General features: G+C 45.8%; 1 protein-coding gene across 1 annotated transcript; it reads right to left on the bottom strand.

Annotated features, from left to right (window-relative positions):
• Positions 1–355: 355 nt before the first annotated feature.
• On the bottom strand, positions 356–22260 carry HORMAD2 (HORMA domain containing 2). The gene is made up of 12 exons (XM_062504495.1): positions 22216–22260; positions 21298–21442; positions 19668–19731; positions 18645–18681; positions 17353–17373; positions 16652–16669; positions 15306–15373; positions 12250–12401; positions 11430–11680; positions 11176–11284; positions 9733–9797; positions 356–697 (listed from the first exon to the last, which is right to left on the bottom strand). Exons 1-12 carry the CDS (start codon positions 22258–22260, stop codon positions 581–583), a joined length of 1092 nt encoding a protein of 363 aa, XP_062360479.1. The 3' UTR covers positions 356–580.
• Between the last annotated feature and the right edge of the window lie 3038 nt (positions 22261–25298).

Genomic DNA, 25298 nt, shown 5'->3' with positions numbered 1-25298 from the left:
CAAGCTGACAATACAGTCATGGCAACACTACTTCTACTTGCAGAGTCAGAAGAAAAACCTAAACATCCAGCACCAGCAGAAAATGGGTACAGATTAGTTTATCTCTGCACTCAGCAGAGATAAGACCCCTTCTTTGAAAAAAATCTAAGTTCCGGAAACAGCAAAAAGGATGAAGTTAAGCACAATGCTGTGGATCATGAGACATGCTGCCTGCTGGCATTGATACCTCAAAGCTCATCTGCAAATAATGCCATTAAATAGGGGTGACAGAGTGGCACAGGACAGTGCAGCCCCAGAATAGGGGATTTATCCAGTGAGGGGCAGGGCGTGTGAGGGAAAGAGGCAGAAAGAAGCACACAGACACCATTCATGTGGAATGATAAATCCTCAACTTAAGAACATCAAACAAGTGCAGCTGGTTGACAATGCTGTGACAGTTCTGGCATTGCTGTCTCTTGGCAATCCAGAGTTTTCATGAGACAAATAAACATGCAGAAATACACATGGGATGGGGAACAGTTAAACACTGGTCTGTACCAGTCAGACAATGCAAACTCACACCTTCCAGATGTATTGTGTGTCAGAATGAACATAATTTCCTGCCGTTCAGAGGCAACTTCTCTGGTTCACTGACCTTCCTTTTCTTCTCAGGTCCTATTACCTCTTCCTGGCTGAAGGCAAGGTTCAGGAGGTTTATCTGTAAGAACCATCAGAAAAAGGGATCATTCTCACTGGGCATGCTCCTGCAACATGAGTTAAAAAGCACAGCTTCCAAAAGTGTCATGTGTGTGCCTGGATCCTCTTGGCTCTGCTCGGTGTGATCCTGTTCTCCAGAAAAGCAATTAGGCAAGGAATCAAAACTGGAGTACTGGATGGAGCTGGGAATGTAAGAGTTGTGCAAGCAACAGGTTCAGCTTTGGGGACAGGGACTGGGTTTGGTGGCAAGGGGACAGCACCCATCTCCCCATCACTGACAGAAAATAGCAGGAGCAAGGAGATCTTTAAGAAATATAATAGCTCATATGCCATTTTGTCTCTCCACCAACCTCAGATAATTGTAACGTATGGAAAAGAAGTGGGTACTTAGGTCAAGTTTGTGGTCACAGCCTTTCAGGAGAAGACACACAGTCCCTCTTTTTGTACATCAGGGAATTCAGTGTGAGCTGGTCAATCTCAGGCTTCAAAACTACCTGTGAGTCTGTGAAAAATAATTAAGCCAAGTTTTCTTCCAAAAGGCTTAACTTCCCTCTAGAATGACACCAACCTCTCCCAGAAATACTCTGAGCCTGCAAACCAAGAGGTTAAAAAACACAGATAAATATATGTGAGAATATAAGTGAGTCAATGGAACAGACACTTCAGACAGACCACAGGGAGATGGACAGCCAGGACAACAGCTGAAGTGTTGGCTGTGCCAGGGGACAAATTCACTTATCCTCCTTATCATGTCACATATTTGCATTTCTACAATAATAATCCGGAGCTGCTGAGAGCAATGTGTGCTGTCGCCCACCCAGAAGGGACAAAGCACAATCTGGCAATGTGGTCCCTCTCACTGGAGCTGGGCTGAGGGGACACACCACGGCACAGAACTTCCCCTCCAAAACAAAGTTCACTTGGATGACAGCGAGGTGACTGGAGAGGGAAAGGAGCACTAAAATAATTCCTGCTCCCAAACAGGAGTACCTCCCTCTAGTGTCATTGCAAGGCACGAGGAACCCCAGAACTGCAGCAGGGGAAGCACAAGGAGTTAATAAAGAGCTGTTCCAGAACACATCCCGGGGATGAGCACAAGGTCTCCAGATTACAAGATGTGGTCATTATAGAATTCCCCGCTCACGTCACCAAGGCTTGCTTCCCATCTGACCTTGGAATGAAGCTTCTGCAATCTCTGCATAGCAATGGCCTTTCTAATGTGTGAAATAGCTCCGATTAGGGATTAACAGCAAAATACTTTGAAGCAGCCTCACTTCAGCTCTCTATCATGTTTCAAATTGTTTTTCTTCCCTCCTCCTCATTATGAGCAATACAATGTTGCCTAATGCAAAAGTACAATTTCCTTTCCCTAAAATCAGAGAAAACAACAATGTGCCAAAGTGGGCTGGGCAGGTTCTCCCTCATCCTGCACAGTCAGGCTGACAGAGCTTTCCAAGGCTGCCCAACGTGTTTGCTTGAGGACAGAGCCATGAGCGGCTCTATGTTACAGCTCCTCACCTGACACTCAGCTACTCCAACTCTAATTTCTGGTAGCTATTTATCTTCCTTTCCCTGGCATAATTTAAACCCATTTGATTACTTTTCTTGTTTGTTTATGTTAAGGGAAGGGCCCAGAGGAGGAAACACTGCAACTGAAACCTCTGCAGCGCTAACACAGCTGCAGGGTTTGTACCCTGTCCTGCTGGCCACACCACAAATCAGGGGTACAATTCCCAGTCTCCCAGCCCCATTACCTGGATGAGGCAGCTCTCCTTCTGTTCTAGCCCAAATCTAGCTAGCTTGTGCTTTCATTTCCCCTACTGAGGAATGGATCTTTCACAGCCCAGAAAGCTACTCAGTGAAGGTTTTATCCCGTTGCTATTACTCCAGAATTTCCTGCATGGATAGGATACTTGCGAGGTGGAGAAATAACCACGATGAGCAGCTGCTTGCACTCCAGCTCCCCCCAGCTCTCCTGCCCTTTACCACAGTCAGCACGAGCACCTCACAGGAACCTGAGATGAGGAATGAAAACATCCAAGGAAGCCATGGAGGGCTCTAGAGAAGCACTATTCACCCATGCAATGAATCAGATGTCAACAGTGAGAGGTATTTCACTGAAGCCAACATGTCCTGGCTTGTCCCTGCCCAAGCTCACGTAGGACCCCGGAGCCAGGAACAGACCCCAAGTCCTACTTCAGCTCCCATACTTAACCAAACACTCCAGCTTCTTCCCCAGAAAAACTGCTCTAAAGGGGATTAAGTCAGATCCAACATGTGCTTATTTGACTTGAAGCAGAAAGTAAACCTCTTCAGTGGTGTGGTGAGAAGCAGGAAATCCCTCCCACTGATTAAACATACAATCAAAGCCTCCCGAAGTTAATTAATTCTATTTTTTCCCATGTACTGGGATGCTTCACTTGAATAACTGATGTCAGAGCTTGGGCTGTAAGAATGTTGCTTTTCCTCTTACACAACCTCAGCCCCATAGATGAGCCAGGTGCTGTAAAAGCAGGTAGGACAAGATGCAGCCCCTTGCACCCTCACACTAAAAAGGGACCATGCTGACAGGTGGGACAAGCCCAGAGCAAGTAGCAAAGGGAGCAGCAGCTCCATGACCTCCTGACTTTGAATCTAAGGCGGAGTTCAGGGTCTGGGTCATACCATGAACACACAGTGAGTTTGAATCTCCTGTTTTACTTTGTGTAGAAAAGCAATATTTTGCTGCAGGAGTTCTCCTGTAGAACTACAGCTAACTTGTGAATCATACAAATGTTACTAATTTCTGGCATAAAACTCACAGGACAGCTGCATGTTGTCTGGAGAAGATATCAGGCTAAAAATAGATTAGACTTAGATTAAAGCCTTCCCAAGGCAGACTGGTGGACAAAACAGAGTGAGCAGACCACAGCCATGCAGCTATTCTTAGATAGACACAATCAGGACCCAGTTTTGTTCTCTGCAATTTGCAATCCCCAGTGTCCCCACATATTCCGGCCAAAAATTTCCAGCATAAACTGAAGAAAATTTACAGCTCTCCTGACATGTCCTTTGCCTCCCAAGGCATCCTATGCAGAACAGCTAAAATTGCACAAGAGCATTCGGCTGTGTCCCTTTTTGTCCCTGGCCTGCCCCATGCTGGGGTTTGGCACTTGGTAAATTTTATCCCCTCAGAAGAGTTCCCTTTGTCCAGGACATGGAGGGTTTTGTTTGGTATCTTGTAACTATCCCCAGAAATTCACAAGCACATGAATGTCAAAAGAAGTGTGGTTCCATCGAGCAAGCTGGAAGAATAAGGGCTGAGATACAAGATTGAGCTGCTGAAATAAGGCAGAGCAACCCTCAGGTGTCAGGACAACACAGTTTGTGCAGGGGACTCTCATCATCAGGGATCTTATTCAGAATGACCTGAGGTATCCTGTGATTTCAGCTGCAGCTACCACTGACTCAACAGCACAGCAAACTCTTGTCACTTCCAAACATCAACCCGGTGACTCCTCGGATTGGTCCCCTAAAACCTAATTCCTGCCTGCTCACTGACAGCTGGCTGCTCCGTGCTCTGAAGCACAGCAAAAACCCAGGGTCACAGGACACATCATGGTGTCAGTGAAAGGATGAGAGGAGATGGACACAAACTGAAAGGACAGAATCACAGATTCTCAGAATGGTTTGCACTGGAAAGGATCTTAAAGCTCATTTCATTCCACTCCCCTGTCATGAGCAGGGACACTTTTCACCAGCCCAGGCTGCTCCACACCCCATCTAACCTGGCTTTGAGCACTTCCAGGGAAATACAAGAAATTCCATTTAAACATAAGGACAAACTTTTAATTTTTTTACTGGGAGGGCAACCTAGTAGTGGTGAAAGTCACCCAGGGAGGTTGGGGAGCTTCCTTCCTTAGAGATATTCATCACCTGAGAGGACAAGGTCCTGAGGAACAGTCCCCCTTTTTCCCTGTGCTCTGAGCAATTTGGTTAGCTCTGCTGCTGCCCAGCTGGCCCTGCTGACCCTGGCAGCTGCACAGGGGTGGCTTCGTGGTTAAACCCCAGAACTGGGCTCCCATCAGTTTCCAGTGCCATGGTCACAGTGACATCAGTGGAATCCATCCTGATTTCCACCTGTGCAGGAGGATCATGCTGGTTACTGTGAAAGCCAACTGACGCAGGTGGAACAATGGAACACCTTCAGTGTGGTGCTGCTGTGGAAAGCTGCCACGTTTTTGTGCCCAGGAAACCATGCCACCACATCACTGACTATCACCAGTCCTCTTCCTTCTCCTCAGCTCCTGATAAAACCTTTGTCATTCAGTGCCACTCTTTTGTCTCACGTCCTGTTCTGCACCTTATGTGTCTTGTAGCTTTTAAAGGATTAATGAACAGATCTTTCCAGAATATATCTATATATATGTATATATATATAGATATAGATATATAGATAGATAGATAGATAAAAGCTTCAAAAATTCCTGGTAGAAGACAAAATTATCAGTACCTTTCCTGCTAATCTCCTCTAGGGCTCTCAATCACACTGTCCACTTCTGTGATGAACATTCTCATTGCTGGATCACAATCACTTCCCAGAATCCTGATTCAAACTCTAACCAAGGAGAAAAAGACAATGCACACTCCTTCTGCCTACTAGGCTGCTACCCAGCAGCCCCTCATGGGATATTAGATGTGTCCAACCTTAATTTATGTGGATTTCTCCAGAGGGTCTGGCTGCTAGAATGCATGGCACGAACACATGGGATGGCAGCCAGCACGGAAGCGCCACGTCTTCCCACAGATGTCCCTGCGAGAGCTCCAGGGAATCTGAGGGTGCAAGGGTTAAGTCTCCCTGGATCTGTGGGGTGACAGGCCTCACCTCTGCATGCAGAGATCACTGTTTCCTGCATGCTAGATAGGGATAACTCATGGAAGGGATGAATGGCCCCAAGATACAGCTAAGGATCTGACGTGAACTGAGAGAAGCCAGGAATTTCCTGACCTCCCTGTCTCACTCCTCCCAGCATGGCCTGAGCTCAAAGGAAGGAGAGGCAAGCTCATTTCTGACTCTTTCTCTCTTCATTCTGGGTCTGTGTAGCTTCAGCTGGTTTGGAGGAGAAAATGTTCTGGGAACTTCTCATCAGATACAGCTCTCTTGATAGACAGACAGAGATAAACCTTGCTGCTTTTTTACTCTTCTGCAAAAGTTCAAGATAATGACATTGCCACAAAAAAATGCTTTCCTATTGCTCTGCACATGGCAGGTTTCATCCTTCAACAGCCTTCTGTCATGGCACTTGTGAACGTGGTTTGCCTGGGAAAAATCAGACAACAAAGGTCTTGATCTTCAAGCTGTTGTTCTGCAGTTGAACACTCTTGTGCTGACCTTCACTGCCAGAAAGAAGCTGTGTACAACACTGCAGCTCAGCAGGGCACAGAAGTTGTGGAATGGTTTGGGCTGGAAGGGATCTTAAAGCTCATCTCACTTCACCCCCTGCCCCTTCACGCTCCACCAGCCCAGGGTGCTCCAAGCCCCATCCAACCTGGCCTTGGACACCTCCTGGGATCCAGGGGCAGCCACACCTTCTCTGGGCACCCTGTGGACCTCTCCAGCCTCAGAGGGAACAATTTCTCCCCAGTATCCCATCTAACCCAGCACTCTGGCTGTGGGAAGCCATTCCCCCTTGTCCTGCCCCTTCAAGCCCCTTATTCCAAGAGCTTCTGCAGCTCTCTTGGTGTTCCTTTGGGCATTGGAAAGGGCTCTGAGGTCTCTGTCAGGGTAACTGACACTGATCCCTGGCACACCAGACAAGCATTACTACATCATCCATGAAAGTCCATGTCCACAGAGTCCCTTGGAGAAAGAGCACATGGCCAGGTAGCCAAATCGTCTGCACAAGGAGCAGCAGCTGGAGGCCAGACAGACTGTCCTCTGAGGTCTGAAGCAGCCCTGATTCACAACACTTAGGTATGAACCTCTTCCCAGACATCTCACTCGCAGACAGCTCCCATCAGGAGAGCTGATCCACATGGCAGGAGCCTGCCTGCCTACAGCAGGCATTGAATCCCAGAGCAGAATCCCTGAGCCATCATTGATCCCACTGGGATACCCATACAATGCCAAGTGTCAACACGCTCCCTCATGTCCCACAGCAGCCTACAGGCATGGCCAGCCCAGCAGCAGGAGCAGTGTCTAGCAGCAGCTGATGAAGGCAGAAACTTGGGAGGCAGAGCTGCCTGGTGCTGTGCTGATACAGCCACACCATTCCCAGCTCAGGGTGAACCAGCGCTCCCTGCACGGCTGCCTCACTGCACACTGAGACTGTGCTCCAAGGACCACCCCAGAACTTCAGCCCACAGCTTCCTGATGGGAGATAAATGCCTGCAGAGGCGTTCACATGGTCCGATTTTACTCATCTTCTAGTTCTGTTTCATTCCAAACTCATTCCACTGCAACATGTTTGCTTACACGAAGACAAAGCTGACCAAAATCAGTCTTCAGGACAAGGACATTAAAGGATGTTCTTTACAAGAGGACAGAAGAGTTTGCTGAGGAACTCAGAAGTTATCCCAAGTTCAGTGCAGGATGTCATTCTCTTCAGCAGATTTCTACAAGTTAAACTAATAGGCAGAAATTCTCTGTTTCCCCCAACTCTTCACAGGTCCTAAAATGCCAGTGGAAAGAAGGAAGATGCACAAAGATAGCACAGGACAAACCCTTGGCTGATGCAATCAGAAGACTCCTGAAGCCAGGAGAGGTGAGCTACTTTACATGCTGGTGCCTTACTCTGGATGATTAAGTACAGAGATGCTCTGCTGGGAAAGGGCAAGCTCTCATTTGATCCTGAGAATCATCAATCATGAGATAGCAGATAAGATGCCAGTGGAGTACATGGAAATTTTTCCCCAACCTGCAAAGCCCTCCGTCAGAGACTCTCTGTGACCACTCCTAAAGGCCAGTTCCAGGTCTCACTGGGCAGGAGGACCTGCTTCTCTTTTGGCAGATCCACATCCTTTGCCTCTCCCATGTTGATTAGACAAAAATAAGCCTTTAATACTTTCATTCCTGGTTTTCCTAAAGAGCTCCAGGTCAGCAAGATAATGACCAATAAACTCAATTCCAGTTTTTATTTTTGGTAACCAAGAAATCAGAAGGATCCACTTCAGCTGAAGAGCAGAAATGTGCTCACCCACATTTCCAAAAGCAGCTTGTGACTGTGGGTAAAGGTTTCGAACTCAGAACTTCTTGAATATCAAATCCTTGTGCAGACAGCAATTTTCTGTGACACTCCAAATTGTTCCAGTTAGCTCAGAAAATTTTGGCATTCCAACCCAAGAGCTGGAAAACACTATTAATAGTGTCTGGATGGCAACAAGGTGCTCACATTCACACCCCACCAGGTCTGCTCCTCCCCATCTCACCTACACCTGACCCTGTCAGACAACACCTAACCCAGACTTACCATCCACCCCAGCTTCTCCTCATTTTTCAGGACAAACTTCACCCACAAGCTTGGCTTCCTGATTCACATGGAATACACAGTGGTCATTTGTTTTAACCACTTCCTTCTGAAAAGAAGGGAAAGTCCATCTCATACGGAAAAGAGTGTCAAATTTTTATTAGTGCAGGCTTTGCAGTGATGATTCTAACTACTGGCTTGACTTTGTTTTTCCCTAAACTGGGTGAAATATTAGCCAGCCTCTAAGCTATGAGATTTTAAAAATAGCATCAAAGAATACATTAAGAAAAGAATCTCCCAGGGCTTAGGATTTTTTTAAAGTCTTTGGAAGCACATGATGGATAAAGTGATTCTTCCATTTTTCAGCAACTAATGCTGTTTCCACCACCTTCAGACACTCTCACTCCTGCTACTGAATTCTAACAAAATGCACATGCTGAGAGAGGTGTCTGGTGTTCTATTGGCCATCATGACAGCCCCAAAAGAAGGTCAGAGCATGAATCAGTGGGGCGACCATGAGTCGCAAACAAAAAAGGCTCCTGTTTTCACAGACGACAGAATAAACAATGATCAGAGGGAAAGCGGAGGATGTGACACGGAAAAAAAAATGTGGTTAAAGTTTGAAAAATACCAGCCTAGGCACAGAAGTTCACTTCTAAGATCCAGAGTCAAGGCAAATACCTCGAAGATGCCTTTAGAATGACAGGGTGAGTTGCAGTCTGCAGTTGCTGTCTGGGTTAGACACCCCGGGATTCTTTTCAACAGAGGCGGGGAAAATTTTAGTAGCAATTTCCTACTCTCGTTAACTTATCCTGTAAAGATGCAGTTTCTGACCATTCAAGCTCACATGATTCTCAGCTAATTTGAATGGGAGGACGATCAAGTGGCAAGTCTGGTGGTATTCAGAGATTTGCCATGTCACTGAACAAACTTCTGCACATGCCCATGAGTTTGGGCTCTGATGGTGACTCAGGGTTTGGCTGCGCAGCCTTCAGGGTGGGATTAATTTTTTACTTATCTAAAACAACCGACCTGGTCTATCCTAATTCTTTGGGTTGCCCCAACAACCATCAAAAAAAGAGATCAGTACCTCCAGGGGATAATTCTTCCTACCTCAGAGGGGTAACTAAAAAGGGATAGGATTCATTAGGTACCTATGACTCACATGTAAAGAAAGTCTGGAAACAAAAGGGGAGAGGTGAAGACCGTATTAGGCAAAAAATACACCCTTCAAACCTAAAATAGGGTGGTGATTTCAGACCCTTAATCCAAAACCACCCACAGGTAAACGGACTTGACTGGGACAGAGAGAGGCTTAGTTTGTGTGTGTTACTCACAGATATCAACTCCAGAGAACAGAATCAAGCTCTGGTACTGGGTGGAGGGAATAAACATCATGGAAAGCTTCTTCCTAAATGGCTCCAGTTTATGTTTACATCCTTCTGCCATTCTGTAGCCCCTATGTATTGTGACCCTGCACAATAAACCCACTAATATTAGTGAATTTTGTGTCATCTTTGATGATGCAATGATCCATGGCAGTGAATTCCTCCATGCCTGGAGTATCTCAGAACCACTAAAGCTTCCTCACCTCCTGACACGCCCTTGAGTAAGGCATCCCATCTGTCTCCTTTACTCCCCTCTTCTTCTTGCTACCTGCAACCCAAACAGCAAAGAAAAATGAGCTTCAAAGTGCTTAATTAAAAAAAATAAATCTGGAAGCCTGACTAAACCACTGAGGCAAAAATCCCATGCAATTGTGAAAGCTTTGCTCTCAAACACTGCCAGCAGTGGCAGTTTATTCCTAGAAAGAGATATTTCAGCATGAAGTGTCATCTCAACATCAGCTTGCAGCAGCTCTATCAATTACAATCTCCCTTTTAACCTGGATCTAAGAAAACAAAGTTTATGTCTAGACATGCCCTAAGTGTGAGAGGTGGGGGAAAGGAGGGGAGATCTCCCCTGGTTAATATTTATTAACCTTTCAGACAGTGTCAATGAAATTTGAGGGGGTGTCCAAAGTGCCCCAGTTTCATGAGATCAGGTGACTGTCTAGAGCAGGAGGATCCTGTTAAAATCCCCAGAGCAACAAAAGTGGCAGGATGAGTTAATTCCTTATTAGTCATCAGGGAATCTGCAGGAGAAAGACCTGCAAAGGTGATTTCACAGGCAGGGAAGCTGCTTTATCCTACCGCAGTAGGATAAATAGCAATCCCAGCAATGCTATTTACCATTTTGTCACTAGATGGTATTGTTCCACAGGCAATATCCCAGAGCCTCGAAGGTCAAACACAGCATGGTATAGCAGAGGCTGAGTTGATTAAAGGCACAGAAAAGGTTTTTTTTCTCTCATGTATTTTCATGTATATTTTCCCACATGGAAGTTATTAGCAAGAGTCAAATTGTAACAGCTGAAGGAAAAGAGCTCTGTTGAACAGGGAGATAATGTAACATGGAGTTACATGGAGATAATGTAACCCCGTTTTGATGATCTGGGCATTTCTTCCATATCTCAAAAAAACTGCTGAGATAAAGAGGTGCAATGATGCTGATATAAAATTAAACGCTTCTGTTAACAAACCAAGCACAATCAACCACCCCTTTTTGTTACAGTTCAGTCTGATCTGACACAAAATTGAAACAGCCTGACAAACTCTGCTCATCCAAAACCTAAATATTAGAGAATCGCAGAATCGTGGAATGAGTTGGATGGGAAAGGACCTTAAAACTAATCCAGTCCCACCCCTTGCCATGGGCAGGACACCTTCCACTAGTCCAGGATGCTCCAAGTCCCAGTGTCCAGCCTGGCCTTGGACACTTCCAGGGATCCAGGGGCAGCCACAGCTGCCACAGCTTCTCTGGGCACCCTGTGCCTCCCCACCCTCACAGGGAACAATTTTTTCCATTAATATTTCAAATAACCTACTGTTATTAACAGCACTTAGAGACCTTACCCAGGACATTGTGTGGAATACATTATTCTGGAATACTATCAGAAGGAAAAGCTCCTTCAGTTTGGAAACTGGGCATTTACCTGTATCTTCAAGGCAAAAAGAAGATGCTTCTGTTTTCCTGCCTGGATGGGTGTAATTTTTGTCCCCTTCATGCTCATTTGAATCTGCTCTGACAAGGCAAGGGTGATTCTGTAAAGCAAATTATGCTTTGTTTTAATATAACCTAAAAATACAGCCAGGTGGTAAGTCCATGAAGAAAATGCTTCTCTTAAGCAGGTTTTTCTTAGATAAATTCTATTCTTCCAGTGAGAATCAAATAGAGCTATTTCTATACCTTTGTGGTCTCCTCATCCTCTTCCTCACAGTCCAGCCCTTGGTGGGAGATCTCAGTAGGGCCATTCTTCTGGATCAGGTTGCTGTCATACTTCCTCACCCTCTTCTTCTCAGTTGTCACTCTGACTTTTATGAAGTGGAAGTCAGTGGAGACTGAGCCCACTTTCAGGCTGATGGGATCTCCAGCAAACAACAGGTCACCAGGGCTGCCATCTTCCTTGAAGCCAGGGGGCTGGTAATCCTTGGGAGTGACTGCACAGGGAGAGGGAACACCATGAGGACAGGGAAACAGAGGTCCAGCTCTCCTTAGTCTGATTTAGAAAGAAAATTATGAACCAGCTTCGAGTAACATCGACTACTAAAAATATTCCAGGCTGAGGGGTTTTTTTGTTCTTTTTTTAAGAGGAAGGGACAGAATGCAAAGGGTAAAATAAGCTGAGTGAACGTTATCAGGGAACTCAAAGAAAAAATTACTTTAGGATGCTGAGATATTATTAAAGTGCTGGTGCAAAACCTGACATTGCTTGTTCCTCAAGGAAACAAACTCAAAAATCCGCCCCCCCCGCCCCCAAAAAAACAGGGAAGGATATCTCCCTCTCACACCTCATAGCTGTATTTCTTATATGGATTTCAAACCTCTCCTAAAAACATCTGCCAACCCTGTGCATCAGAAAGGCTTACTTTTTTACACCATTTCTCAGTGCTGTCAGCCAACAGCTTCTCCAATTTCACCTTTTCTATGCTTTATTTTATTCACAGGGCTCACGCTTATTACAGAGCAATGGAATTCTTCCTCAAGGCACACGCTGCTCCCCACCTACCATCATTGTAGTAGAGGAGTTTCATGCTCAGGGTGATGTCATTGGGCAGTGGCCCAAGGTCCTGCATGAGCAGGTACAGGGTCCTGAGCAGGAGCCTGCTGGTCTGTTTAACATCCTTGCTGCACAGCCCAGCCACAAACTCCCTGTGGTTGCTACAACCAGAAGAATAATGGATTTGTTATCCTCAGTCATGAATATTCACGATCCAATTACACACACAGAGCACCCACTGACTTGTCTGAAACCACCAGTGACAAAGCTACAATGTCTTTATGTAATCTCCAGATAAACAGGGAAGTGAAACAGGCTCCAGCGATGGGATGGCATCCGCAGAACACCTGCTCCGAACTCAGAGGCCTGGCATTTACATTTGAACAGACTTAGGAGCTGGGGCAACCATTATACAAATGTCATGACTCACTTGTTTGAGCATGATTAAACTGGATCAAAGGACCATAAAACAAGTGCCTTTCACCTAAGCAATTTCAGGAACGAGAGGAATGAGTTGAGGATCTCTTCTAAAGCTGATTCATCACAGGGGCTATTTTCAAGTCCATTCTGCAGTTTTTGAAGAGATGTGAATTGCATGTTCTCACTCAATTCTATGTAAGAAAAAGCAGCTCAGAAGCACATTTTTCAGCAGTGACGAAGGGGCATTCCTCTCACCTCTTTCACCCATCCAAATGTCAGATGGCTGCTCCAAGCCAGCAGTCCAGACAGAGACCCATGGTGACATGAGTGGGATGAATAGCACTCCAGAGGAGTTTGTTCCTCTTTGATTAAAAGTGAGGTAGATGAGATGAGCAACTCAGAGCAGGCAGCTAACATCAGACAGAGCAGATGAATCACTGTGTGACTAAGGGACCTGAACTTCCCTAACTTTCAATGAGAAGGGGTCATAGGATGTGTAGCTCCTTCATTACGTCTCTGGAAGACCCCTGACACTACACAGGCTGGAGAGTGGCCAACAAAATCACCCCAAATTGCATCAAAGGTAGTAAAAAATATCCTAGAGTAAACCTGAATGACTGAACCTCAAAAAGGAACAAATTAGGACCATTTCTCCCTTTCAGTTGACTCCTTTTTTGGGTCATTAAAATGGGGTGACTGTGGAACAGCCTGACTTCCTAAGGTATGAAATCACAGCATCATTTAGGCTGGAAAGGACTTCTAAGATCATAAGTCCAAACTCTGTGGTATTAGATGTGCACTGTGGTCCTTGATTAAATCCTGCATGTTCAGAAATGTAGAGTGAGAGGGAAATGCTGGCAGCACCAGAGGTGCAATATCCATCACCTTTACAAACTGTGGGATTAGCAGTACAGAAATAGCAAAAGTAAAGCTCATAAGAAAAAAAGAAATTAGATGTCCATAGGAATTAACAGGTCAAGCGCTGCTTCAATATGGGAATAACACTGAGAATTTGATGCAGGAAGGAGTCAAAAAGCAGAAGATGAGGAACTGAATCTTGGAAGGAGTAGGATCAGGGGCAAGGAATCTCCCCAAAATCCACCTAAAATAAGGCAAGGACCATTTAGGAGAAAGTTTCCCCTTAGTCTATGGAAGTGATGCTGCAGCCCCACAAAACATCTGTCCCAGAGTGATGGAGTTTGCTCCCAGAGCAAACTCCAAGTTTGCACAGGACAACCGCTGCAGGTGTAAAAAGCAGCATTATCAGCTGAAGGAGCTGATAGCAAAGATGACACAATTCCCTGATCTGGGCTAGAACTCTGGATTATTAAAGACTGCCAGGACGTGCATGTGCCAGTCACAGCATTGCCAATCTCCGAGGAAAGCTTCAGAGCACATCCAAGATGTGAAGATGGCTTGGCCTCTCCCTGGATGACACAATGGACACTTAAGCTCCATGTGGGGACTGTCCTTATTTCTAGGAATTAATGAGTAAGGCTGATTAAAACCCCGAAGTACTCAAGGAGTATCTGTCATCTTTCAAATCCCAGGTCTCCTCTACCCCTCAGTGTGAGGACAATGAACAGCAGCTTTGAAGCAGAAATGGAGGGCACACCCAAAAGGTCATTCCAGAAATAATTCAGATTTGCCCAAAAGAAAATAATTTTGCCTTATGGTAAAAATTATTTGGATGTGCTTAGAGAAAGAGCAGCTAAGGGCACACTCCAGGAGTGCTGGGGAGGAGCTTCCTGAGGAGAACACAAGACAGCAGAGCTCTCTTGCTGTCCAGGCAGGTTCCAAGATCCATCTTTCACCAGTGGCAACTGCAGAACAAAGTGAAAACAGGTTAATTATTTTTCTTTGCTTTGCTTATAGCCAATGTCTTTGATAGCATCTATTTGAAACTCCATAGGACTATGGCCTACTAAACACAGCTTTAAATATCTAACTGAGAGTGCCAAAAAGAGGCACAAAGCTGCTACTTCCTGCCACATGTTTTGCACCATCAGCTCGGGCTGAGTGAAAGTTCTCTCAGGTCACCCACACAGGGCTGCTCAAGCAGAACACATGTATGCAAATACTCAAGGGGAAAAAAAATCCTGGGCACAGGATCATGCTGAAAAGGCTCAGACCTGAGCAAGCTTCATGGGAAAGCACGAGGCTGGCTGGTGGAAGAGCAAGAACATTTGTTGTCAGCTGAGACAGCAGCAAGCTGGAAAACTGGGCTGGTTTCTGCATCACTTCCCTAATGAGGCACCATTTCTGTTAACTGTCCTTGACTCAGGTATACTTTGAGGCCCTCCTGGTACTATATAAGAGCATTTCAGCTCATCCTCCCAGCAGTTCATACCCTGTAAGGTGAATATACTCAACTCTGATGGTATTTACAGCTGCTTAATGACTTGGTCCTGCTCAAATCACTGAATCACAGGATGGTTTGGGCTGGCATGACCTTAAATTCATCTTGCTCCACCCACTGCCATAAGCACAGACACCTTCCACCAAATCAGGTTCCTCCACATGGCTTTGGACACTTCCAGGGATGGGGAGTCCACAATCTCTCTGGGCAATCATAAAGTGCAGCGTCTTAATGCTTCAGGAGCACAGTTTTAGTGTAACACTGAGAAATCAACCCAAATCCTTACCTGCTGATGTCCATCTGTGGCACCTTCTTTTTGTACTTGAATTTGAATTGATACATTTCAGTGACTGTCTAGAGATGTAACAAGAGAGAGGAGAAGCAGAAATTGATCACTTTGAGAAATAAGATGTGTCCTGAGCTTGGAGAGTCCTTTCACACTCTCTGCCAGAGCACAGCATTAATTTAGTGACATGCTGACAATTTTAACTCTATTTTTGCTTGCACAGGCTTTGGCAAATTCTCTTAGCAGCTACATCTTACCTGGCACTGAAAGAATCACAACAAAATTACAAACTTCCTGCCTCTTCCTTCCACTTCCTTCGTGGGCCTGGCTCTCCAGCTTCAGTCTCTAGCAAGGCTCCAGAGCTGGCCAATCCTCCCAGTGTCCCTTGCTAAAGGAAAACTGGGAAGCTGCACAGGTGATCAGTGTCACAAGGAAACCTGGCCCTGTGCTCTATATGGAGACAAAGGCCTGGAGGACTCTTCCCACAGGGAAGTACAAACAATTTTGCATGGGAAAAAGTTGCTGGATTTCACTGGTCTTGGAGTCTTTTTGAGGCAGACAAAAATAGTGGATGATTTGCCATTTAAAAGAATTAGAGAATAAAACAATTAGGAAGAACAGACAGCTTCCCCCCAAGAGAAAAGGTCTATTGTACACCAATTCCATGCCTATAATGCACTTTTTCCAGAGACAATGAGGTAGATTAGTAGAAGCTGGGCTGAGCTCTTAACTCTGAGCCTTCCTTGCAAATCCTAGCCTTGGCATGGCTCAGCTCTTGCTCTGTCCCCAGACTCTGAGGGGCCATGCAGCAGAACTGGAACCAGGTTCAGATGCAGAGGGTCTGAAGCTGTTCTCAGATCTCCAGCATGGATGCAGACCCTCACTCCTGGATCACACCCTCCAGATAAAACCAAACAGGAACACAACAGGGAACACAGAGAGGACAAGGACAGGCACTACACAACACATCCAGGTCTGAAGGGATTCCTGTCTTCTACATGTCTCTGCATGACAAACCAGCTCTTTTCATCAGGGCTGTTAAAAAGGTGGTTTGCAAATGAGTAATGTTGAACTTCCCATTTTTTCTCTTTGGGAAACTAAAACAAAACTGTGAACGTGCCCATTAGTTGTCTGCTAACAGCCCTGCCTGAGGCCCTGGTGGGCCCTCGCTGGGTGTTTGATCACAATGCAGCTCACTGAGCTGGCACTCTGGAGCGAAGGCACAGGAACAGAAATGGGGTCACCAAGGAGCTATGTCAGGATAGGACTTAAGCCTCCACTCTGAATACAAATGTACTCACCCATGCCTTCAGCTGCCTCAAAGATTAATTAAGACTCTTTCTTACCTCGGGATTGGTGTAAATCTGTTACAAGAAAGCACAGTGAGGGCATTCTCACTGGGACAACTGGAACCAGTGACTAACAAGGATATTTTCAGTTTACAGCAGAGACTGCTATCTTCAATGTGGGATCAGAGAAAGGAATGACTGGGAAAGAGCCTTCCTCTATCAGCAGTCAATACTTACCACTTCAAAGACAGGTAGAAGACATTCATGAGTTCGGTACTGGGGGAATGAGGTTAATTCCCATCCCAACCCTCACAGGCAGCTATTGATGCCTGGGATTTAACTGCTCAGATGATGCACGGAGTAGATGGTGAGCAAAGCTCCTGATGCTTTGCAGGGGGCTGGGGCCAATAGCTGCCTATGGAACCACCAGTGTGTGGTTTCTCCAGCATCAGATTAATAAGGAGGACTCTTCTGCAGGGGGAAAAGGAGATGACATGGCAGCTTCCATGACAGGAATCACATGCAAGGACCTCTCAGAGTTTAAGGACACAAATAAGGCCTCAGTCAGAAGTCCGACATGATGACAAAAACATTCCCATGCAGCCTGGAACTCCACATTTACTGTATCTAAGAAAGGTCACAGCTCTATTAAAAATCATACACATTTTGGCTTCTCCTTAAAGACACAAATGGGTTGACTCTGTATCTCTTTCAAGCAGGGGAGGGGAGAGAAAACCACTTTGTATTCATTTACTTACTGCAAGGACAGCCACGTGTAGCTAAGGAGGGAAAATCAAAACAGAACACAAAATCAATACCTTAGTGAGCAAGGAAAAGCAAGTCCTATCAACCCCCCACTGCCTACACAAGGAGAAGGAATAGATACACTTAACAAACCAGGAGTTAAAACACTTCTTGCAGATTCTTCCCAGCACAGCATCAGCAACACCTAGTGGCCAGTTCGCCTGGCTTCACTCACAGTTTCCCAATAAACAACACTATAATCAGTAATCTTCCTTGGGACTCCTTTCAAACAAAACCCCAAATACTGATTTAAAACTCTTTACAAGAGCACCCATCCCTACTGAAGGTTAATATTTGCTTTCTGCTAGGAAATTCCCCAAAGGTATTCAGGGTATGCTCTGCCATGGAATTGCACATGGGACTGCCCTTAAAAACAATCTTAAAACATGCATTAAATCCCTCAGTTTTTCCTTAATCCTTGTCAGACAATTAATTTATGTCTCTCATAAATAACAAAGGCTAAAATACCTCCTAGGGCTGTCAGCGAGCACTAAACTGTGTTCACACCACTGTTAATTATTTTGAGCACACTGACAGTTGTACTAATGTCTGAGAAACACTCAGGTCATCAGTGTCAGAACGACCAGTGGTCCACCTGGTTTGGAGGAGCTGGGATGGTGAACTGTGCTGACACAGAGGACAGTAACTGGTGCTTTTCCCTGTGCAGGGCAATTTTCAGGTGAGAATCAGCAAGGAATATGAGCATTTGCTAGCTGTTTTTTTTTTTTTTTTTCCCCTGGAAGTAGTTACATACCTTATTGGGTGAATTAAGGGAAAAAAAAAAAGGGATGAACTCTGAGCCTGAGAGAAAAGCCAGGAGGTTTAAAGAACATGAGATGAAGGGGAAAGACCAGGGAAAAGGACATGAAAGACAGCAGAAGTACAGAATCTCTCTCAAGAAAACAGAAACAGGCAGGAGATCCAGATCTCAGCTATGCCTGGCAGGGTCTCTATCAGAGAACACAAATGTAGAGCACAGAATTAAGGGAAATCCACTGCAGGCTGCAAATTGGTTCCCACACCATGGACAGGAGAGCCTAGAGACAGTGGACAGGATTTGAGCTCAAGGCATAAAATCCCAAATCTCATACTCAAGGCAGGGTCTTCCCCCCTGTCTCACAGCTGTAAAGGTTGTTGTGTGCATCAAAGATCACAAGAGAAATACAACAGGAATGGAAGGGTAGTTTTGTCCTTACTTTATGAAGAAATAGGACATACCATTAAAAAGTGAAAAAAACCCACTTACATACTGCTTCTCCAAAGCATCAAAACAACCTTGAATCCTGCCAGGGGAAAAAAAAAAAAAAAACATGTTAATACTAACCAGCAGTATTTATCTCCTGATCTGTAAACACACTCATTAGATGTGGGTTAAAGGGCATTTTTTTTCTGGAACTGGGTCATCACAACCAAAAACAATTTGGGGCTTGTGAAGTCCTTTTCAGGTCAGTCCTGAAGGCAGCATCGTTCTTTCCGCATCTGTGCATTGTTTATACTTCTGGGACATTATCCTGTCAGCCCAGAGCCTGCTTGAATCCTGACATAGACAAAGATTGGAGAAAAAAAGGCTGGCTCTGAGTGTGTCCCTGCTCAGTGCTCTGCTCCAGTTCCCCAGCCAGAGCTCTGATGGCTCTTTTCCCATCAGCCTTGTACAGAGCTCGGCTCCATCTGAACATGTCTGGTCTTGTAAATCTTTGTTATCTGATGCAGAGTTTACAGCAATGGATTTTCTCTAAGTAGTAAATATTATTTGAAGCAGCAATGGCCAGATATTTACTCCTGGAGTCAAAGGATGCGCAGCAAGGTATCTCCTTAGCACATCAGGGACAGTTTTTCTGCTTGTTGGGAACATGCCAACTGTGAAATACACCCTGAAGAAAATGGTGGGGCTCTAAGAGAGGGAGATAAAACATTGTACATACTGAAAAACAAGCACAAGAATCCCTATCAAAGTGAAACTAGAAAACACTAAACACAACAGAGAGGCTCTCATGATAGTCTTTACACTCTCTCTGCACTTCTGCTGCCACGTGTGGTTTGGGGCCTGACTATGACCTCACTGCAGCCCACACTTCCATAGACCTTGAACCCACATGGTCTCAGGCACTAATTCTGTCCTGCTTACAAGGGGGCCAAGCAGCTCCAGCTGCAGTGGGAACTCCCCTGGCACCAGGGCACAATGTTTTCCAGTTCAGGAAGAAGAAGAATGCAGGGGCAGATGTCTGCTACTCAGCACAATCTTGTCTTGGTTTCGCTGTTACTCACTTACCACTTGACTATCTGCAATGATCCCAGACAGCTTTTATCTTCTCTGAGAATTTTTAGACAGAGGTCTGCAAAACCAGATTTAGCACATAGTTACAACCCTTATCACAGCTCTTGGGCAAACACTGAAACTAAGCCAGACCATCCTCCCTTTTTTGGAAAAAAGCTTTATCTGAAGGTCCTTCCTGTGCAGAAATGTTGGGTTTCCACCGAGTCTCAGGTGGGCTGACACAAGCTTATTGTTGGATTTGCAAATGTCAGAGCTTTCCTTAGAAGCCCTGGGCTTTCCCAGAAGGGATGGAGTTACAGCTTTATCACAAAACACCAGCAGCTTCATCCTTTCCTCCCTCCTCCACTCCATCCTCAACCATCCCCAACACCTTCCCTTCTGCACTCAGACTTCACCAACATCCATGTGAAGTGATGACCCAATGACTGTGCTCACAATAAACTTTCTGTGAAGCTTCTCCACACAACTCCTTCTACCTGTGCTTCCAGGCATTCAAATAGCAAAAGGCACACCTGTCCTACAGGTGAAAAGGAGGATTAATAATGCCTTAGGATTCAACCAAGGGGCTCTTGAAGTCATGAGCAGGCCAGATGTTAATGCCCCTCATCAAAAAGGACTAGACAGACATTTGACCAGTGGCTTTTTGGGATTAGGGGATCATAGAACCAATTTGGGATTTCTGTGACCTCAAGCAAATATACAAAGTACATTTGGATGTGTTTCAGGGCAACTACTGCCATAAGGGGCAACACAGAAATAGACTGGAATGCATGGAGACATTTCACACTTCAAATGATCAGAAAGACATTAATGAATCAAAGCACCACTAATTCTTGGGATCATGTGACAAGGTGTGGCATGTTTGGTTCTGAAAGATTTTTCCCTTAAAAAGTTCCGATTTCCAAAGCACATGAGATAGTTCCCATGGAAAAAACCCCAAATCCCAACAATGAAACTGTTTTAAACTGAAGGAGGGATGATTTAGATTAGACATAAGTATGGTTTTTACAATGAGAGTGGTAAAACAAGGGCACAGGTTGCCCAAAGAAAAGGTGGATGCTCCATTCCTGGAAATATTCAAGGGCAGGTTGGATGGGACTTAGAGCAACCTGGTCTACTGGAAGGTGTCCCTGCCCATGGCAGGGGGTTGGACTTGATGGTCTTTAAAATGTTCCATCCAACCCAAACCACTCGACAATTCTATGAAAACTGACAACTTTAATTTCATTCTCCGAATAAAAACTAAATATGTGAACCTCAAGGGTTCAACGATCCAAAAAAAAAAAAACAACAGAACAACCCCAAAACATTTCAGTAAGAGTAAATTTTTAAAACTTTCTGAGTTTTAAATCACTCTCCTGGCTCTGAGACCTAATTCATGGGGCTGGCGAGGGCAAGGAATGACTAAACCAAGAGGAACACCAACAGAGAAGCCAGGAGCTCAAGGCTGCCTTCCATGCTCTTTATCAGAAATTCTGTCTGCACCCAGACTTGAGAAGATTTGAGAATTTGTAGCCAACTCCCACCCAAAGTGAACTCACACACACATACAGCCATGTGTATGATTTAGGCAGATTATAGGTAAAATATAGTGAGTAGGAAGAGCACAGACTGCAGGTGTTACCATCCAGATAGCGAGTGCCGTAGGAGCTCTCTGGGAACAGCCCCCTCATGTAGGTTATGCAGGACACAGAGATGGCCAGGAGCCTTTTCACCAGCACCAGGGACTGCTGCTCTGTGGTGATGCTCTCAGGGAACAGCACTGCTTCCTGGAAAAGCATGGCGACAACCACAAATAGCACCTTCTTAAGGGTAACACAGATTATATTTAGAAACAAGTCTCAGCAGGTGGGAAGAGGGGGAACTCAGAAAGGCAATTTTAAGGCTTTTCGGGTGTTTAAGCTAGGCAGGGAAGACTCGTGTCAGAGGTGGGCGGATTAAATGATTTAAGGGTAGAGATCAATAGATCTGACATCATTACTCAGACGCAGAGTGCACTGGTTGGATGTGCCCTCCCCTTCATCACATTCCCACCCCCTCCACTGCACCAATGCTGCCACTTAACAGACAGCCAACCCTCAAAAAAAAAGTGTGCAGTTTTAATTGTGGAGTCACACAAATGCCAGGGCTGGTGTGGCAACCACTGCTGTACCAGAGGCTGCTGTTTTGAGCTCTGACAGCAGCCTGAGTCGCCAACAGAGTGATTTTGACTCCAAGATGTAAAACAGCACCTGGAGCTACAGTAAATACACACTGTGTGATGCCAACACGAACAATGCAGTGGACACTGAACTAAAATTAGTTCCTCTAGTACTTTATTGCTGCTATTCCTGCTAATAAACCTCTGTGCACACCTAATGAGCCTACATTTATTCAGTCAAATCATGTCAGAGTCCCACACTGCCTCTCACTGAATTGGAATTAATCCAGCTAAGAACAGTGCAGACCACAGAAAATGTTCCTACCTCCACAGCGACAGGCATGCCAGGTCCCAAACCTAAGAGCTAAGATTGTCTGCACCACCATGTCTTAAATTTTTTACCTTAGAGGGCTTTTTCTTTTGCTTGAGTAGCTGCTGAGCAGCCATTCTGTGTTTCAAAGACCTGCCCTCCACTTGTAACTAAGCCCTGGAAAATAAAGAAAGTATGAAACACATAGAAAACACAGTTACTGCTATTTCTCTTCAATATTAAAGTAAGAATGAGATTCTTCAGAGTTTGAAAGCCAACTGCCAGGCAGGACAGGTAAAGCAAAGCAAATCAAGGTTACTCCATGGCACTGAGCCTGCAGAGCATGAAAACTCATACTCACTGGTAAACGATCAATAATGTTTGAAATTCAGGGCCACAACTGCACCTGGTGTCAGTTGGTGCCACTTCAAAATGCATTTCTCATATTCCAAACCACAAACGTTAATTCCTACAACCATTAGAAAAAGTGAAGGGGGAATGTGAAAGAACTGGAGGTCTGCCAATAGCAGTTAATATTTTAGCAAGGGTAAGCAGGAAACACATTAACATCGGTCTTGGCCGGAATAAGGGAATGATTCTTCTGGGACACCTTGAAAGGTTAAAAAAAAAAAAAAAAAAAAAAAAAAGGGAGAATCCAAATTGTTTCAGTTAGACAAGCCTGGATTGAGGAGGAAAATACTACTTTTACCAGAATGGAGAACTGATTGATACAGGCAATAATGTTGGATATTCCATGTTTCTCACTTGAGTGAGGTGCTTGATTTAGCACCAGCTGACAATACTGATTAAAAACTTCCATTAGCTGGAATTAACAAGGCCTGTGTTAACTGGTTTGAAAAATGACTTGCTGGGAGATCTTCACATCTCATTGTAAACAGGGATGTTAATGAAAGGAAGCACCACCAACGGGTCCCAGAGGGACACTGCCAGAGTGTCCACAGCCAGTTGACTTCCCCAGTAACAATTAAAGTAATAGCAGAAACACGGCAGAGTGATTAAACTTCTGACCTAATGCAGCCTTTTATCAACTCAGCTGATCCAACCTTGTTCTGCATTTGCACCTTTTGTGCCGTTTTTTTTTTTCCTGTGGAAGCCTCATTTCCATTTGTTGGCAGTCATTAAGACATGTTGATTGGAACACGGTGACAGCTTTTTATGCTAAATTTAGCACTTCATTTAGTAATGAGGACAGATTACAGCTATAAAAGTATATTTAAACAAATACACACCTGCAAAATTTTTAACGTGTTAAATACTTTAGCAAAGTAGCTTTTTTTTTTTTACCCAGGCACTGTGAACAGGACTGAAATGCAATCAAAGCAGACAAAGGTGCTGTAATTACAACATGAGGTTATTAACTACATAAAGCTGATTTAGGTGAGACAAAGATATAAGAAAACATGTTTTATAAACCATACCACATCTATATTAATTTACGGAGGAGGAAGCACCACTGAGACCAAGCTGACCCATTATGGCCCAGCTATTCAGGTACAAGGTATAAGACTGGCATCAGTGTCTCATCAGGGCTGGAAGGACAGAAATCGCCCTGGAACTCCAATGCTCCCCCACTCTGCAGACACATTATCAAAAAATATCAGAAAATTAGTATTAAAAGGGAAAAAAACAGATGCCATCCTCAGGAACCCACTGTTCCCTTGACACCCACAGCCCTGCGCCCCTGACTCTACCCTTTGTGCCTGATGTTGGAAAGGTGAGGCACCACAGCCCTTAAAAAAACAGCCGTGGCTCCTCTTTGTTGGGGGAGGTTTCTGGGGGTTTCATGAGTAGAAGCACAGGCCCAGGCGGGTCCTGCCCCTCGCACAGCAGCACTGGGAAGCACCAGGAGGAACCCTTGAGACCCAGAGGGGTCGGTGGGGCTGAGGCCGGGAGGAAGCCACAGAGGCAGAGTGGGGGTCCTGTGGGGAACGGGAGGGACTTCCTGACATACTTGGGGTCCCCTGAGATGCTGGGAAGTGCTGTGAGGTACGGGAGGTGCTCCTGAGACACTGAGGGGTCCCTCAGGCACTCCAGGGCCCCCTGAGGCACCGAGAGGCCCGTAAGGAGCTCCCTGAGGAGCCCCTGGAGGACAGTGCGGGAGTCCTGAGGCACGGGAGACCCTAGGGCACTGAGGGCTCCCTTGAGGTGCTGAGGGCCCCTCTAGTGTGCTGAGGGATCCTCTAGGGTGCTGAGGGCTCCCTTGAGGCGCTGAGGGCTCCCCTAGGGCACTGAAGGCTCCCTTGAGGTGCTGAGGGCTCCTCTAGGGCGCTCAGGGCTCCCTTGAGGCGCTGAAGGCTCTTCTAGGGCACTGAGGGCTCCCTTGAGGTACTGAAGGGTCCTTTAGGGCGCTAAGGGCCCCTCTAGTGAGCTGAGGGATCCTCTAGGGCACAGAGGGCTCCCCTGAGGCGCAGCCTCGGCCTGCCCCAGGCCTGCCAGACACTTCCCGTACCTGCACCGTCACCCCCGGCTGCGCTCCTTCGGCCGCGTTGCCGCCCGACCCCCGGGCCTGGGCGGTGCTGAGGGCGGGCGGGGGCGGCCCCACCCTTGAGGCGGAGACGTGACCCTGCCCTGCGCCTGACCCTGTTCGTGGCTTGTCATCTTTCCCTGTTCCCACGGCTATCCGTGCCCTTGCTCTGCCCCTCTTTCTGTCCCTGTGCCCATCCCTGTTTCTGTCCTCGCTTCTGTATCTGCTCCTGTCCCTGCTGCCCTGTCCCAGGAATTCGGGAAGGACAAGGTCCTGCAAAAGCACGGCCGTGGCAGGGGCAGTAGTGTAATCATACCTGTTTAAAATCACTTTATAGTAAAATACTGGGTTTATTAGCAGCATGCAATTCCAAAGGAGGTGCAGTTTTAAGTTACTAGAATGCATGTTGTTAGAATACTCTGGTACTTTTCTAGGGAAAGGGAGACTTGGTACCATCCCAACTAAAAGGCATCAGAGAACTCACAAGGAGCAGAGTATTTTGGAGCCAGTGTCATAACCTAGGCAAGGAGGATGGGTTCTCTATTTCACTCTTGTCTTATTTACAGAATAATCTGCCTAAACCAGTTTTCCCGTCTCCCTTCAGATAAGGAAACATATGTTTTCCTTTTCATCCGTACTTCAAGCAATTCAAGGGGGGTGCTGGTGAGAGCACACCGCTCCGTTCCCAGT

This window comes from Cinclus cinclus, chromosome 17 (assembly GCF_963662255.1).
Source record: "Cinclus cinclus chromosome 17, bCinCin1.1, whole genome shotgun sequence".
NCBI classification, from domain to species: domain Eukaryota; kingdom Metazoa; phylum Chordata; class Aves; order Passeriformes; family Cinclidae; genus Cinclus; species Cinclus cinclus.
Note: the sequence above shows the minus strand (reverse complement) of the source record. Positions and strands in the feature narration are given on the sequence as shown.